Raw genomic sequence first — 14,133 nt, 5'->3', positions numbered from 1 at the left:
TCCAGAAAGGCTGGTACCACAGGGGCAGACTGACCTTTCTGAAGTGCTCCTGAGCCTCCAGAAGCTTCTTCTTGCGAGCGGCCGAGTTGGACAGCAGCTGATTCCAGCGTCTGATCAGAGCGGCGTGCCGCGCTTCGATGGCCTTCGACTGAACGTGTTTGGCGGCGAGGAGCTGATCCTTCAAAGCCGTGATGTTGGTGATTCCCTCCTGCTGGAAGGCTTGAAGACCCGCATCAAAGGTCTCCTGTGGACGGAGGAGGAGTCAGAGTGTGCGTGTGTGTGTAAGAGTGTGCGTGTGCGTGTAAGAGTGTGCGTGTGTGTGTGTAAGAGTGCGTGTGTGTGTAAGAGTGTGCGTGTGTGTGTAAGAGTGTGCGTGTGTGTGTAAGAGTGTGCGTGTGTGTGTAAGAGTGTGCGTGTGTGTGTAAGAGTGTGCGTGTGTGTGTAAAAGTGTGCGTACGTGTGTAAGAGTGTGCGTACGTGTGTAAGAGTGTGCGTGTGTGTGTAAGAGTGTGCGTGTGTGTGTAAGAGTGTGCGTGTGTGTGTGTAAGAGTGCGTGTGTGTGTAAGAGTGTGCGTGTGTGTGTAAGAGTGTGCGTGTGTGTGTAAGAGTGTGCGTGTGCGTGTAAGAGTGTGCGTGTGTGTGTGTAAGAGTGCGTGTGTGTGTAAGAGTGTGCGTGTGTGTGTAAGAGTGTGCGTGTGTGTGTAAGAGTGTGCGTGTGTGTGTAAGAGTGTGCGTGTGTGTGTAAGAGTGTGCGTGTGTGTGTAAGAGTGTGCGTGTGTGTGTAAAAGTGTGCGTGTGTGTGTAAGAGTGTGCGTACGTGTGTAAGAGTGTGCGTGTGTGTGTAAGAGTGTGCGTGTGTGTGTAAGAGTGTGCGTGTGTGTGTAAGAGTGTGCGTGTGTGTGTAAGAGTGTGCGTGTGTGTGTAAGAGTGTGCGTGTGTGTGTAAGAGTGTGCGTGTGTGTGTAAGAGTGTGCGTACGTGTGTAAGAGTGTGCGTACGTGTGTAAGAGTGTGCGTACGTGTGTAAGAGTGTGCGTGTGTGTGTAAGAGTGTGCGTGTGTGTGTAAGAGTGTGCGTGTGCGTGTGCGTGTAAGAGTGTGCGTACGTGTGTAAGAGTGCGTGCGTGTGTGTGTAAGAGAGTGTGTGCACGTGTGTGTGTATGTGCGTGTGTGTGTGTGCGTGTGTGTAAGAATGTGTGTGTAAGAATGTGTGTGTGTGTGTGTGTGTATGTGTGTGTGTGTGTGTGTGTGCGTGTGTGTGCGTGCGTGTGTAAGAGTGCGTGTGTGTGTGTGTAAAAGAGTGTGTGTGTGTGTGTGTATGCGTGCGTGTGCGCGTGCGTGTGTGTATGCGTGCGTGCGTGTGTGTATGTGCGTGCGTGTGTGTGTGTGTAAGAGTGTGCATGCGTGTGTAAGAAAGTGTGGGCCTGTCTGTGGGTGCGCGTGTGTGTATGTGCGTGTGTGTGTGTGTGTGTGTGTTAGAGCTGAGGAAAATAATCAAATAATCGATGCATCGGGATGCGGACATAAACGATTCTGCATCGTAGAAGAGTACGCCATAATCGATTATAGTGGAATGTAGTTTTGTTTTTTTAACGGCAGTACCAGCGCCGTGTCCAAATCTGTCAGAGTGAGCGTCCTCCACATTTACCTCCGCCTTAATGTGGTACTGCAGGGCTTAGCGCTGGAGTTGTAACCTGAGACCAAACCGGAACCGAATCAGCCCGACCGGTTCTGTTGGATTTGGGCCGTGAATTATGTTAATTGAGCGGGTTGTCGTGCGGCGCGCTCCGCTCGCTCGATCAGCGACCGAGAGAGAGAGAGAAAGAGAGAGAGAGAGAGAGAAAGAGAGAGAGAGAGAGAGAGACTGTCTGCTCACACAAGAGAGACGATCGGAGGACGCTCCTCCAAACCGATGCTCCAAACACGCGTTATTATTTTCATAATTTAATTATTATTTCTCCTGGAAGCGCTCAGTCAGACTGCTTGTTGTAATGTAGGGAGATCCGGTTTTGGGGAGGGGGCGGGGTCAATGACAGCGGCTGCAGCGTAATCGTCTGTCTTTTATTTAGGAACACGGAGAAGTTAAAAGGAGAGAGAAATAGAAGACAGAAGTTCTTGTTCCACTTTATTCTTTTGTTTCATGAAGATAAACTGATGTTAAATTCAGCTGAAAGAGAAACTGGGAGGAAGCTTTGATTCATTTTAAGTTACAGGAGGTCTTGTCTCCTATCTGCTCCTCCAGAGACAGCGTGGACATGAGGGTTACATGGTGAGGGTGACACAGGACAGGTTAGTGGAAAGGTTTGTAGTTAGCTGGTTAGTGAAGGAGATCCATCAGCTGGGTAATTTAATCCTAATCCAGCCCACAGCCTTCTGCTGGTGTTATTATCAGGAAGAATAAAACACACATCTTAAATATTATTGGAAGTGTAGAATTAGTTTTATGTTTTATTATTTTCTGCATCAAACAGAACTTGATTCATTCTCCAACATTTCAGAAATGAACCACTGGGTTCAAATAAAATAAACTAAGTCAAACATTTCATTTGGTGTTATTTCTGACACCCTTCAACTGCGGCATAAATATTTGACTCTAGAGCTGCTCAGAGACATTAAACACTCATATATGAACCCATTATGGATTTTATTATTACATTATGTGTCCTGTAGGTTCTCAGTACTTTTTTAGATTTTGTGAGTTTTTGCAAAGCGTGATTTTCTCAGCCTGAGGCGTGGTGTTGAACCAGGAAACAGATTGTTTTACTTTGTTAAATCTTCTTAAATGTTTAAAATGTTTTGTCCCAACCTGTTGTGGATGGAGAGATTTTGAGGGATGGCAGGTTGTGTCAATTACGTTTTAGATAAAAAAATAAAAAGCAATTATCTGACATCTTCTAACGATGAAAACAAATCAATATGAAATAATCGTGATGCATCGTGATATCGAATCGAATTGAATCGTTGACCCAATAATCGTAATCGAATCGAAAGACAAGTGAAGATTCACACCTCTAGTGTGTGTAAGAGTGTGCCTGTGTGTACGTGCGTGTGTGTGTGTACGTGCGTGTGTGTGTGTGTGTGTGTGCGCGTGTGTGTGTGTGTGTGTGTGTGCGTGTGTGCGCGCGTGTGTGTGTGTGTGTGTGTGTGTGTGTGTGTGTACGTGCGTGTGTGTGTATACGTGCGAGCGTGTGTGTGTGTGTGTGCGCGCGTGTGTGTGTGTGTGTGCGTGTGTGTGTGTGTGTGTGCGTGTGTGTGTGTGCACCTGTTTGGTGAGCAGAGTCTGAACCGAGGACAGGTCTCTGCCGTAGTCCTCAGTCTTCAGGCTGTTCTCCTTCTCACCTGGACATGACGGACATCAGCAGGTCAAGAACCGGTTCTGATGTTCTGATCAACATCAGAACCGGTTCTGATGTTCTGATCAACATCAGAACCGGTTCTGGAGGTTCTGGCATACCGATCCAGGACTCCACCACGTCGGCCTTCCAGTTGAACTGGAGGAAGGCCGAGTTCTCGTCCAGCTTGGCTTTCCTCTGAGCCGCGGCTCGCTCCAGCTCCGACACCTTCCCCCTCAGAGCCGCCATCTTGGCGCTGATGTTGTCCACGTGGTGGTTGTTCTGGAGAAGACCACCGTGGATCAGCACGACTGAAACTACAACTTGTTAACGTTCTCCAGGTGTGAGTCGGTACCTTCTTGATAAGCTCGTCCCCGTTAGAACAGACGTCGTTGACCCGGTCCCGGTGGACGGTGAAGTCCGTCTCAAAGGCTTCGTGTTTCTTCAGAAGACCCTGTGGACCAGGAAGTTGCATCTCATGAGCTCATGTTTGGACTGGTGTTCTGTTGTGGGACGGTTTGGGTCCGAAACAGACCTGAACAGCAGCCAGTGTGTCTCCGTAGTCCTCACTCCCCACCAGGTTCAGCTTCTCGTTGATCCAGGCTTCTTCTTCCTCCACGTTGGCCACAAACTGCTGGTACTCCAGCGACTCCTCCAGCCTCTTCCCCCTGAAACATACGCGGCAGGTTCTGAGCTCGGTTCCGGGTCCACGTTCTGGACTGGACCCGTCTGAAGACTCACCTTGCTCCAGACAAGTCCTTCAGTTCCTTCCAGTGGTCCACAAACTGGGCCAGCCTCTGCTGGATCTCCTCCTGACCTATAGTGTTGTCATCAGAAAGCTTCTTCCCCGTGTCCAGAACCGACTGAAGAACCGAGCCAAACACAGACCCAGTCAGACCAACAGAACCCCACCAGGAAGCCCTTTAGCCCCTCCCACTGATCAGGTACCTGGATGGCTGGCTCGTGCGCTCCCAGCTCCGCTTCCAGCCTCTTGTGTTTCTTCCTGAGGTTCTGGACTCCAGTCAGATCCCGGCCGTAGTCCTCGGAACCCACCAGCAGCTTCTTCTCTCTGAGCAGAACCAGAACACACTCGTGAGTCCAGATGAGCCACAGGAACCGGAGCAGAGCAGGAAGCGGCCGTACTTGATCCAGGACTCCTCGTCATCCAGGTCCCGGAAGAACTGATGGAGGCGGTGCGACTCGTTCAGCCGGGCGCGCCGCGTCGCCGCCATGTTCTTGATCTTAGTGAAGCGCCCGTTAACGGCGTCGCGTTTGTCCTTCACCTGCGACGTGTCGAAGGCGTTGCTGGCCATCAGGCTGTCGGCCTGTCCGTTCAGATCCTTCAGCCGGTCCTGCGGGACGAGACCGGGCCGCCGTCAAAACCAACATCGACACTCAGCCTGGCGGGAACGCCAGCGTTCCGGCACACACGGAACACACGGAACACGCACCTCGTGAGCAGAAATGTCCGCCTCCAGCAGCTGGTGCTTCTTCAGCAGGTTGTTGACCGACGCCAGATCTTTCCCATAATCCTCAGAGGCCAGGAGAGCTTCCACCTGAGGAGCAGAACCAGAACCGGGCATGGAGTGGAGAGTACCGGTACCAGAGGTTCTGATCCGGTCGGGGAGCTCACCTCCGAAAGCCAGAAGTCAAAGTCTTTGATCCCGGTGTTGAAGTTCTGCTGCTTGTTTGCTTCTTTCAGCTTCTGACTCTTTTCTGCCGACTTGTTCACCAGGAAGTTCCACTGCTCGTCCAGAGCGCTGAGACGGGCCTGAAACAGAACCAGAACCAGACTGTTAGCCACTGCTCGTCCGGAGCGCTGAGACGGGCCTGAAACAGAACCAGAACCAGACTGTTAGCCACTGCTCGTCCGGAGCGCTGAGACGGGCCTGAAACAGAACCAGAACCAGACTGTTAGCCACTGCTCGTCCGGAGCGCTGAGACGGGCCTGAAACAGAACCAGAACCAGACTGTTAGCCACTGCTCGTCCGGAGCGCTGAGACGGGCCTGAAACAGAACCAGAACCAGACTGTTAGCCACTGCTCGTCCAGAGCGCTGAGACGGGCCTGAAACAGAACCAGAACCAGACTGTTAGCCACTGCTCGTCCAGAGCGCTGAGACGGGCCTGAAACAGAACCAGAACCAGACTGTTAGCCACTGCTCGTCCGGAGCGCTGAGACGGGCCTGAAACAGAACCAGAACCAGACTGTTAGCCACTGCTCGTCCGGTGCGCTGAGACGGGCCTGGAACAGAACCAGAACCAGACTGTTAGCCACTGCTCGTCCGGAGCGCTGAGACGGGCCTGGAACAGAACCAGAACCAGACTGTTAGCCACTGCTCGTCCGGAGCGCTGAGACGGGCCTGAACCAGAACCAGAATGGAGGAATACCTTGACGGCGTCCTCGCTGCCGGCACACGCCCCCCTCTGGATCAGAGCGTTCCCGGTGTCGATGACTCCGCGGATCCGGTCCGCGTTGGCGTGCAGCTCAGCTTCAAACGCCTGATGCTTCTGATGTTTACTCTAAACAAACAAAAACAAACAAGTAAACAAACCCACCCGAGGCCGAAACGGTCACATGATCAGGAATTAGTTCTAAACGAGACGAACAGAACTTCTACAAACACAGAACATCTGCAACAGAACAGGGCTCAAGCAAAAACCCGGAGGGGAGTCGGAAGCTGCTCCCTGATCCGGTCCAACGCCCGTCCTCCAGAGGGACACTCTGAGACAACCTGTCCTCATCAGAAATTCTCTCTGGATGGATTCCGGTTCTGCTGGTCCAAAACCACCTGCTGATGGGTGGAGATGAGGACCGGACTGGACCAGGGGCTCCTACTCCCCTCCACAGACAGAATTAAAACACGGAACTAGAACAGTTAAAACTGGACCGGTTAGAACAAAGCAGAACTGACGGGGCGGTGTCTACAAAGACCGGGACATGAGGACATGAGGACGGGGACGAGTCCAGACTTACCAGCAGCTTGGACAGCTATAGGAGATAAAACAGCAGGACAAGAATTCAGTCTCACTTTGGATCAGAACTCAGGTGAAGTCACATTCAGCACCCTGCAGGTTCTGGGTGGACCCGGCGGTTCTGACCCAACAGAACACCCACCTGGATGTTAGTGGGGTCCTTGTAGGACTCGTCGGTGGCGGTCTGGAGCTTCTCGCTGATCCAGGCTTCGATCTCGTCCACGTCTCGGCTGAACTGCTGCAGAGTCTGGGACTCGCCCAGTTTGGATCTCTTCTCGATCATCTGGGCCTTCAGACGGCGCCACCTACAGACACCACAGAACATCACATCCGGTTCTGATTGGCCCATAAACTAGACCCTCTTTAGGGTGTTGCTGGTTCAGATCGGACCTTCTAACGGTCATGTGGGTGCTCGTGGAGACCAGAACACAGGCCCAGTTCGGGGGCAGCCATTTCTGTTAGTTAGACCTAGACCCAGGTTCTGCTGCTGACCCGACTGGACCAGAACCACCCAGATGGTGTCTGATGGGTGACCAGAGATGCTCTCACCTGTCCAGGACCTGGTTGCGGCGAGTGGAGATGTCAGATTTGGCGTAATGGTCGGCTCCGATCAGCTGGTCGGCAAACGACTGCAGAGCGGCGATCTTCTCCTCCTGCAGCAGGAAAACGTCTGAGTCCTCCAGACGTCGAGTCCGAGACGTTCCTCTGAGCACACAGACTTACCTGGACGTTGATGGCCTTGTCGAAGTCCTCGTGCTTCTTGATGAGCGCCTCCACGCTGTCCAGGGAGTCGCCCTTATCGTCGCTGGCGAGGAACGCCTCCCGAGCCGCCATCCAGTTCTCCGCCTGCTCGCAGTCTCTGTTGAAGAGCTGATGGGGGGACAAGGCTGAGTGTGTGTGTGTGTGTGTGTATCTGTGTGTGTGCGCGCATGTGTGTGTATGAGCGCGTGTGTACATGTGTGTGTGTACATGTGTGTGTGTGTGTGCGCGCGTGTACTTGTGTGTGTGCGCGTGTGTGTGTGTGCAAGTGTGTATGTGTGTGTACGTGTGTGTGTGTGCATGCGTGTGTAGGTGTGTGTGTGTGTGCATGCGTGTGTACGTGTGTGTGTGTGCGTGTGTGTGTATGTGCGTGTGTGTGCATGCGTGTGTAGGTGTGTGTGTGTGTGTGCATGCGTGTGTACGTGTGTGTGTGCGTGTGTGAGAGTGAGTGTGTGTGTGTGTGAGTGTGTGCGTGTGTGTATGTGTGTACGTGTATTTGTATGTGTGTGTGTGTATGTGTACGTGTGTGCGTGTGTGTGTGTGTGTGTGTGTGTGCGTGTGTGTGTGCACGTGTGTGTGTATTTGTGTGTGTGTGTGTGTGTGCGTGTGTGTGCACGTGTATGTGTGTATTTGTGTGCGTGCGTGTGCGTATGTGTGTGTGTACGTGTGTGTTTGTGTGTGTGAGTGCGTAATCCCACCTGAAGCTCCAGGCACTGATCCAACATCATGCGCCGCTGGACCCAAGCCTTCTCCAGGTCCGCCCGCTCGCGGTCCAGAGCCTCCAGCTTCTGCTGGATCTCAGGACTGGCGTAGTGCCCTCGAGCAAGCAGCTGCTGGCCAAACTGCTCGAAGGCCTGGAAGGTCCCAGCCCGAGCGTCGATCTCCGTCCGGTGTTCCTGCAGGAGGAAGAGAGAGTCAGAGGAAGTGATCCGATTGCATCGGAAGCGTTCGACAGAACCGGGCAGAAACCTGATGGCGTTCTAAAAGAGCCTCGGCTCCCGTCACGTCTTTGGCCAGCTCCTCGGAGGACACCAAGCCCCGGATTCCATTAATCCACGACATCAGGTCCCTGTGAAGAACCACAGCTAGTCAGGAACCACTCCTGGACTGAACCCAGTCCAGGCTCCGCCTCCAGCTCACCTGAAGTCCGACAGGAAGCGCTGCAGGTCGTGAGAGTTCCCCAGCTTCTCCTTGCGCTGGTCGGCCCGACCCACCAGGCTGCTCCAGGCCGTGTTCAGCTCCGTGCATTTCTCCTGGATGTCATCCACAGCCTCAGGGTGGGACTGGATCAGGCGTTCTGCTGTCTCTCCCAGAGACTTCACCTGTGGAGTCACCAGAACCATGAAGAACGCGTCTCCAGAGACAACCCGGGTCCTGGTACCGATCAGGAAGCGGACCTTATCACCCAGAGCTGCCAGGTCACGCTCAAAGCCTTCGTGTTTACGCTGCAGAGCCTGAACGCTGGCCAGGTCGTGGCCGTAGTTGTCCGTGTTCAGGGCCTGGTTCTTCTCCTCGATCCACTCTTTGGTCTCATCGGCGTCTCTGAGAAGACATCAGAACTCCGTCTGAGTGTGGGTCCAAACTCTACTGACCCGTAAGCGGCGCATAAGTGTGCGGGGTACCTGTGGAAGCGTTGCACCTCGTGGGCGCTGCCCAGCATGTTGCTCCGGTCTTCAGCCAGCTGCTGCAGCGAGCGCCAGCGGTTGTTCAGCTCCTGGAGAGAAACCAAACCCCGTGAGATGAAGGGAGCGGTGGACGCCAGCGGGCTGGACGCCGGACGAGGAAACCTGGAGACGGATCGCTCAGACAGGAAGGGAAGAGCTTCCTCTTACCTTGATGGAATTAAAGTTCGCCGTCGTCTGAACGCCCAACCGTACGGTCTGAGGTCAAAGGTCACAGGAAACACACACCAGTCAGCAGTCATACAGATGCATAAAGATAACTGTAGCCATGGCAACCAGCTGACATGTCCCCACTTTCACCAGCACCTGGTGCCTGCTGGGTCACCTGAATTCCTGTGTGATGTCAGCACGGTCGGCCGTGACTGCGGCCATCAGAGGTGAGCTCTGATCAGCTGAATGAACTCACCTTCCAGGGTGACTCCGTCTTAGAGTCGGCTTCATCCTGTAAACAAACAAACAAAACAAACAAACAAATGAGTGGTAACAAAAACACCACGTCTGGTTCTGGTGGAGGCGGGGGACAACACGCACCTTTCCAGGAGCAGAACCCAGATGTTCTTGTTGCTACAAACAGAGACGAGCAGAGTTAACAAACCAGGAAGTGAGAGGGACCAGCTGCTGCAGACAGGTGAGCTCACCTGAGCCTGAACCATAGGAGCCTCCTCAGCCATCAGACCTTCTGACTCCAGTTCAGACGCCACCTTGTTGATGTCCCTCAGGCGGGACTCGTTGGCCTTCAGGTCCTGCAGGACAAAAGCACCTGCTGGTTATCACCTGAGCTGATCTGACAGCTGCTGCTGGAAGACGGAGAGGAGGAAAAGTCCGACCTTCTGGAAGTCGTCAAACTTCTTCTGCAAGACCTCGACCTGCTCCAGGTCCGAGCCGACCTCCTCGTTGGTCAGGGCGCCCTCCTTCTCGTTGATCCACTGCTGCAGCTCGTTGGCTTCGCGGAACAACATGAACTTCTTGCAGCTCTTCTCCAGCATGTCCTTACGCTTCTCTCCCAGCTCCAACAGAGTCCCGTACCTTCAGAGGGGAGAGGACGGGTCAGCCGGGAGGACAGCGCGAGACGGACGGAGTCGGCCACAGACCAGGAAGGAACATGATGAGATGAGTCTCAGCAGAAACATCTGCATGCATCTACAGAGCAGCTGAAGGGCTTCAGGATTCTAATTCCCAATGGGAAGAAGTCCTGGAGGCTCCAAAGACCTCCAGATCAGAACCGCAGGGTTAGGATTACTCCAGCTGGTTATTAGAACCAGTTTAGTTGTAGACTTGGAATTTTATATCCAAGTTCGTTTGACTTCAGCAGGATTCCCGATCCCACTGGAGTCTTCAGCAGGATTACCGATCCCAATGGAGTCTTCAGCAGGATTACGATCCCACTGGAGTCTTCAGCAGGATTCCCGATCCTACTGGAGTCTTCAGCAAGGATTACAGATCCCACTGGAGCCTTCAGCAGGATTCCCGATCCTACTGGAGTCTTCAGCAAGGATTACAGATCCCACTGGAGCCTTCAGCAGGATTCCCGATCCTACTGGAGTCTTCAGCAAGGATTACAGATCCCACTGGAGTCTCCAGCAGGATTCCCGATCCCACTGGAGTCTCCAGCAGGATTCCCGATCCCACTGGAGTCTCCAGCAGGATTCCCGATCCCACTGGAGTCTCCAGCAGGATTCCCGATCCCACTGGAGTCTTCAGCAAGGATTACAGATCACACTGGATTCTTCAGCCAGGATTCCCGATCCCACTGGAGTCTTCAGCAAGGATTACAGATCCCACTGGAGTCTTCAGCAGGATTCCCGATCCCACTGGAGTCTTCAGCAGGATTCCCGATCCCACTGGAGCCTTCAGCAGGATTCCCGATCCCACTGGAGCCCTCAGCAAGGATTCCCAATCCCACTGGAGTCTTCAGCGGGATTCCCGATCCCACTGGAGTCTTCAGCAGGATTCCCGATCCCACTGGAGTCTTCAGCAGGATTCCCGATCCCACTGGAGTCTTCAGCAGGATCAGGATTGTTGGTTTTGTTCTGAAGCCCTTCAGACAGACTCTAGATGAGACACTAGCCGTCCGGCACCGACCCAAACGTGATCTAGTGCTGAGGAAGCCTGGGATGAGACGGATCTTCTATCCTGTTAGGGATCAGAAGATGGGAAGGGGAGGGGGGCTGGGGGTGGGCGGGGTTACTCTGCTGCTGATGATGACGACATAACGATACCACCACAACATGGATGGGGTCTCTGCTTCCTACTCACAGCTCTTCCACCTGCTTCATGCGCACAGACACGCTGCAGGTCTCCTTGGTGACCAGCCTGCAGAGCAGCAGGCAGCGAGACCGGGTCAGGAGGTTAGAGCAGACAGAACAGAACCAGGAACCAGGTCGTTAGAACTACAACATTCACAGGAAGTAGGCACCTGTGGCCACCACCTCAGAGCAGAAGCTGTTAGTGAGCCAACAGAAGAACAGCGGGCGTCTCTTACTGGTTCTCGATCTGCTCCTGCCGGGCCGCGATGCTGCCATGCTCGTCCAGAAGGTTCTCCCTGGAGGACGACTGGGTCGGGTCCAGCTTCTTCACGTAGGCGGCAGGAACGAAGCCCTGACGGTCGTTCACCTCAACCTTCCACCAGTCCTGAGACACACACCGCCATTAACTGGCTGAAGCATCCAAGCACACACAACCACAGGCTCCGCCCACAACACTCGGCAGGCGTTTGCTCCTCCCCCTGACTCGTGTGGACAAAAGCTGTTTCACACACATTTCCTGTTTTCTACGCCCGTCTCTCCATCCTCATTCAGCTAAAGACGCGAGTTCAAGTAAAACAACCTAAAGTCACACAAACACAAAGCAGGTGTGGAGAAGGTCGCTCTGAGCTGGAGGTCGTTCCTCGGCTGGGAAGGGCACACGAACCTTGTTGGTGCTGTTGAGCAGCGTGAGGATGTCGCCCTTCTTCATGGTGACCTCTCGAGGACTCTTCTCCTGGTAATCGTACAGAGCCAGAACCAGCTCCTTCCCGGTCTCATCGTCAGTTGGAGCCACTTGTTGCTGTCGGGTTAACGGGTCTGGTGTTAGAACGCGGTGGATAAGAATGTTCTGACGGGCCGAGGGTTCTGAACTCACCCTGCAGGACTGGGCCTGCTCCTTCAGGGCCTGGATGCTGCTGCCGTAAGCCGACAGGTCCGACATCAGGGCCTCGTGCTTCTTCAGGAGAGCCTGTGGAGCAGAACATCAGAACCTTCAGCTCGTCTGACACAAGTGGAGCTTTCTCACAGCGATGGTCCAATCGGATCCGCCACCGTAAAACAAACCCTGCTCAGGTCACCGCAGACGCAGCCCTGCGGGTGTTTAGTGGAAAAGCGTGAGCCTTCTGCCGGCTGCCACGCGTCATGGCTGCTCTGCAGGGGGAACGCACATCACAGCTCGTAAACCGTTTGAAATAAGAGCGCCGGGAACACGTTTGTCATCACTTCCTGTGAGAGGCCAGCACTTCTACCCCTAACCCATGAGACGCTCAAACGAGCAACGATGTCTGGTAGACAACCGAAGGAAATGACAAACACAGAAACACTAATTATGAAGGACTGGAAAGAGAGCAAAGAAAAGCGATTGGAGTTTCTCAGGAAGGGACTTCCATACCTCGGCCGAGTCCTCGTCTTTCCCGTAGTCCGGACTTCCAACGATGGGCTCCTTCTCCCTCATCCAGGACTCGGCCTCATTAGCATCCGCAAAGTACTGCTGAGCCTGCAGAGAGTCCTCCAGGTCCTGCCTCCTCTGGGACGCCTTGGCCTTCAGCGTGTCCCAACGTCCATGAAGCTCCGACAGCTTAGTCTTCACCTCCTCACCAGCGAAGTGACCTGGACCCAAAAACAGTGAGCCAGAACCTGCAGACACCTCAGAAACATGTCAGGACCAGACCTGCTCTACCTTCCTCCACCATGGTCTCTCCTTTCTGGGTGACAGCCTTGATGCGAGGTTCGTGACCTGCGATCTCAGCCTGCAGAGCCTGGTGCTTCTTCAGCAGGTTCTGGACACCAATCAGGTCCTTCCCTTAGGACACATGTTAGAGTTCAGCATTATGCAGTAGACAGACCAGTTTAACCCAGGGGTTTCTTTCTTCTACAATCTGCTCTTTAACTGTATTATTTCCTGCTATTTCAGCTGTTAACTTCATTTTCTCTCTAAGTGTTTTTCTCCCCAGAAGAAGCTACAACGATGTTCTGCTGAGCTGTGGTGGCCTCATGGAGGGGGCCATAGACCAGCACACTGCTGCTAACCACTTAAACATTCTCCCTCTCCTGATAATGTTTTACTTTCCTTGACATTGAATGTGCTACTACTAGTTTACCCGTTTAATTATAGATTCACTAGGATAAATACAATAAAGTTTATCTCTCACCAAATAGAATATTTACTAAGAAATCACAATGCAACCTGTGTGTGTGTGTGTGTGTGTGTGTGTGTGTGTGTGTGTGTGTGTGTGTGTGTGTGTGTGCGCGTGTGCGCTCTGTCTTCTCGATCCCCAGTGAGTCGTGGAGGATGGCTGCTTATACTGAGCCAGGATCCTCTGGAGGTTTCTTCCTGTTAAAAGGGAGTTTTCCTCTTAACGGCGGTACCATACTACTTTACCAGTACCTGGTGTTTAATGGCGGTACCATACTAATTTACCAGTACCTGGTGTTTAATGGCGGTACCATACTACTTTACCAGTACCTGGCGTTTAACTGCGGTACCGTAACAATACTTTTGTTGAAATCTGTATATTTCTAAAGGTTTTATTATTATTTTATTATATTCATTAAATTATACTTTATGTAATTTTTCTAACCAAAAACAGCAAAGCTACAAAACTGAATGATCTGTATAAACTAGCTTCATTAGTGCTTGACTTCAGGTCTTCATGTCGGCAACAGCAGTAACAACCACCTGCTGAGCTGCTGTTGGAAAGCCGGTAAACAGCAGCTCAGCTGGTTTTCATCCGCCTCCATCATCGGACTCTTCCAGCGTTTTGGAAGCTCGGTTTACTTTTCTGCCCTCCGAGACGTTCCCTGTTCCGGCTGTCAGGATGGTGCCTGCACGACCAGGTGACCAGGTGTTGTGTTAAATAGCTGCTACTCCTGAGTTTTGCAGCACTAATCTTCTCGCTGGCGTTTCATTTAGCTGCTGCTTACTTTGGCTAAACGCACCCAAACGTTTGAGTCTTCATCAGCGAACCGCAGAGAAGAATGCGACTCGGATCAGTCATGTGACCCACAGTGGCACATCGGGACATTTTAACACTTTTTGTTCTGATATCGGTACCAACCCAATGTTTCCACTCAGTCCCAAAGAGGTCCAGAGTTCTGGCACCAGTCAGCCTTTCTCAGGGTCGGCTGACACTTTCCTCGTTCCT

The 14,133-nt window shown here is 52.9% G+C and overlaps 1 protein-coding gene across 4 annotated transcripts in view; it reads right to left on the bottom strand.

Annotated features, from left to right (window-relative positions):
* The window catches only part of sptan1 (spectrin alpha, non-erythrocytic 1), a 29,997-nt gene that overhangs the window by 4,180 nt on the left and 11,684 nt on the right, over positions 1–14,133 (bottom strand). Inside the window, exons 17-47 of one of the 4 annotated variants that reach the window (XM_070552507.1) lie at positions 12,669–12,791; positions 12,381–12,598; positions 11,865–11,957; positions 11,655–11,789; positions 11,227–11,375; positions 11,001–11,057; positions 9,572–9,770; positions 9,383–9,487; positions 9,276–9,308; positions 9,151–9,186; positions 8,895–8,942; positions 8,685–8,776; positions 8,460–8,604; positions 8,203–8,384; positions 8,032–8,131; positions 7,761–7,958; positions 7,027–7,173; positions 6,853–6,956; positions 6,446–6,608; positions 6,305–6,319; positions 5,719–5,850; positions 4,963–5,100; positions 4,781–4,885; positions 4,473–4,681; positions 4,278–4,398; positions 4,071–4,192; positions 3,865–3,997; positions 3,685–3,783; positions 3,452–3,611; positions 3,260–3,336; positions 35–244 (exon numbers count right to left, since the gene is read on the bottom strand). In XM_070552507.1, the coding sequence (XP_070408608.1) occupies positions 35–244; positions 3,260–3,336; positions 3,452–3,611; positions 3,685–3,783; positions 3,865–3,997; positions 4,071–4,192; positions 4,278–4,398; positions 4,473–4,681; positions 4,781–4,885; positions 4,963–5,100; positions 5,719–5,850; positions 6,305–6,319; positions 6,446–6,608; positions 6,853–6,956; positions 7,027–7,173; positions 7,761–7,958; positions 8,032–8,131; positions 8,203–8,384; positions 8,460–8,604; positions 8,685–8,776; positions 8,895–8,942; positions 9,151–9,186; positions 9,276–9,308; positions 9,383–9,487; positions 9,572–9,770; positions 11,001–11,057; positions 11,227–11,375; positions 11,655–11,789; positions 11,865–11,957; positions 12,381–12,598; positions 12,669–12,791 (3,848 nt within the window). The remainder of the gene's footprint in view (positions 1–34; positions 245–3,259; positions 3,337–3,451; positions 3,612–3,684; positions 3,784–3,864; positions 3,998–4,070; positions 4,193–4,277; positions 4,399–4,472; positions 4,682–4,780; positions 4,886–4,962; positions 5,101–5,718; positions 5,851–6,304; positions 6,320–6,445; positions 6,609–6,852; positions 6,957–7,026; positions 7,174–7,760; positions 7,959–8,031; positions 8,132–8,202; positions 8,385–8,459; positions 8,605–8,684; positions 8,777–8,894; positions 8,943–9,150; positions 9,187–9,275; positions 9,309–9,382; positions 9,488–9,571; positions 9,771–11,000; positions 11,058–11,226; positions 11,376–11,654; positions 11,790–11,864; positions 11,958–12,380; positions 12,599–12,668; positions 12,792–14,133) is intronic. The other 3 variants (XM_054744638.2, XM_070552508.1, XM_070552509.1) reach the window with 3 other exon arrangements.

Source organism: Nothobranchius furzeri, chromosome 6 (assembly GCF_043380555.1).
Source record: "Nothobranchius furzeri strain GRZ-AD chromosome 6, NfurGRZ-RIMD1, whole genome shotgun sequence".
Classification (NCBI taxonomy): domain Eukaryota; kingdom Metazoa; phylum Chordata; class Actinopteri; order Cyprinodontiformes; family Nothobranchiidae; genus Nothobranchius; species Nothobranchius furzeri.
Note: the sequence above shows the minus strand (reverse complement) of the source record. Positions and strands in the feature narration are given on the sequence as shown.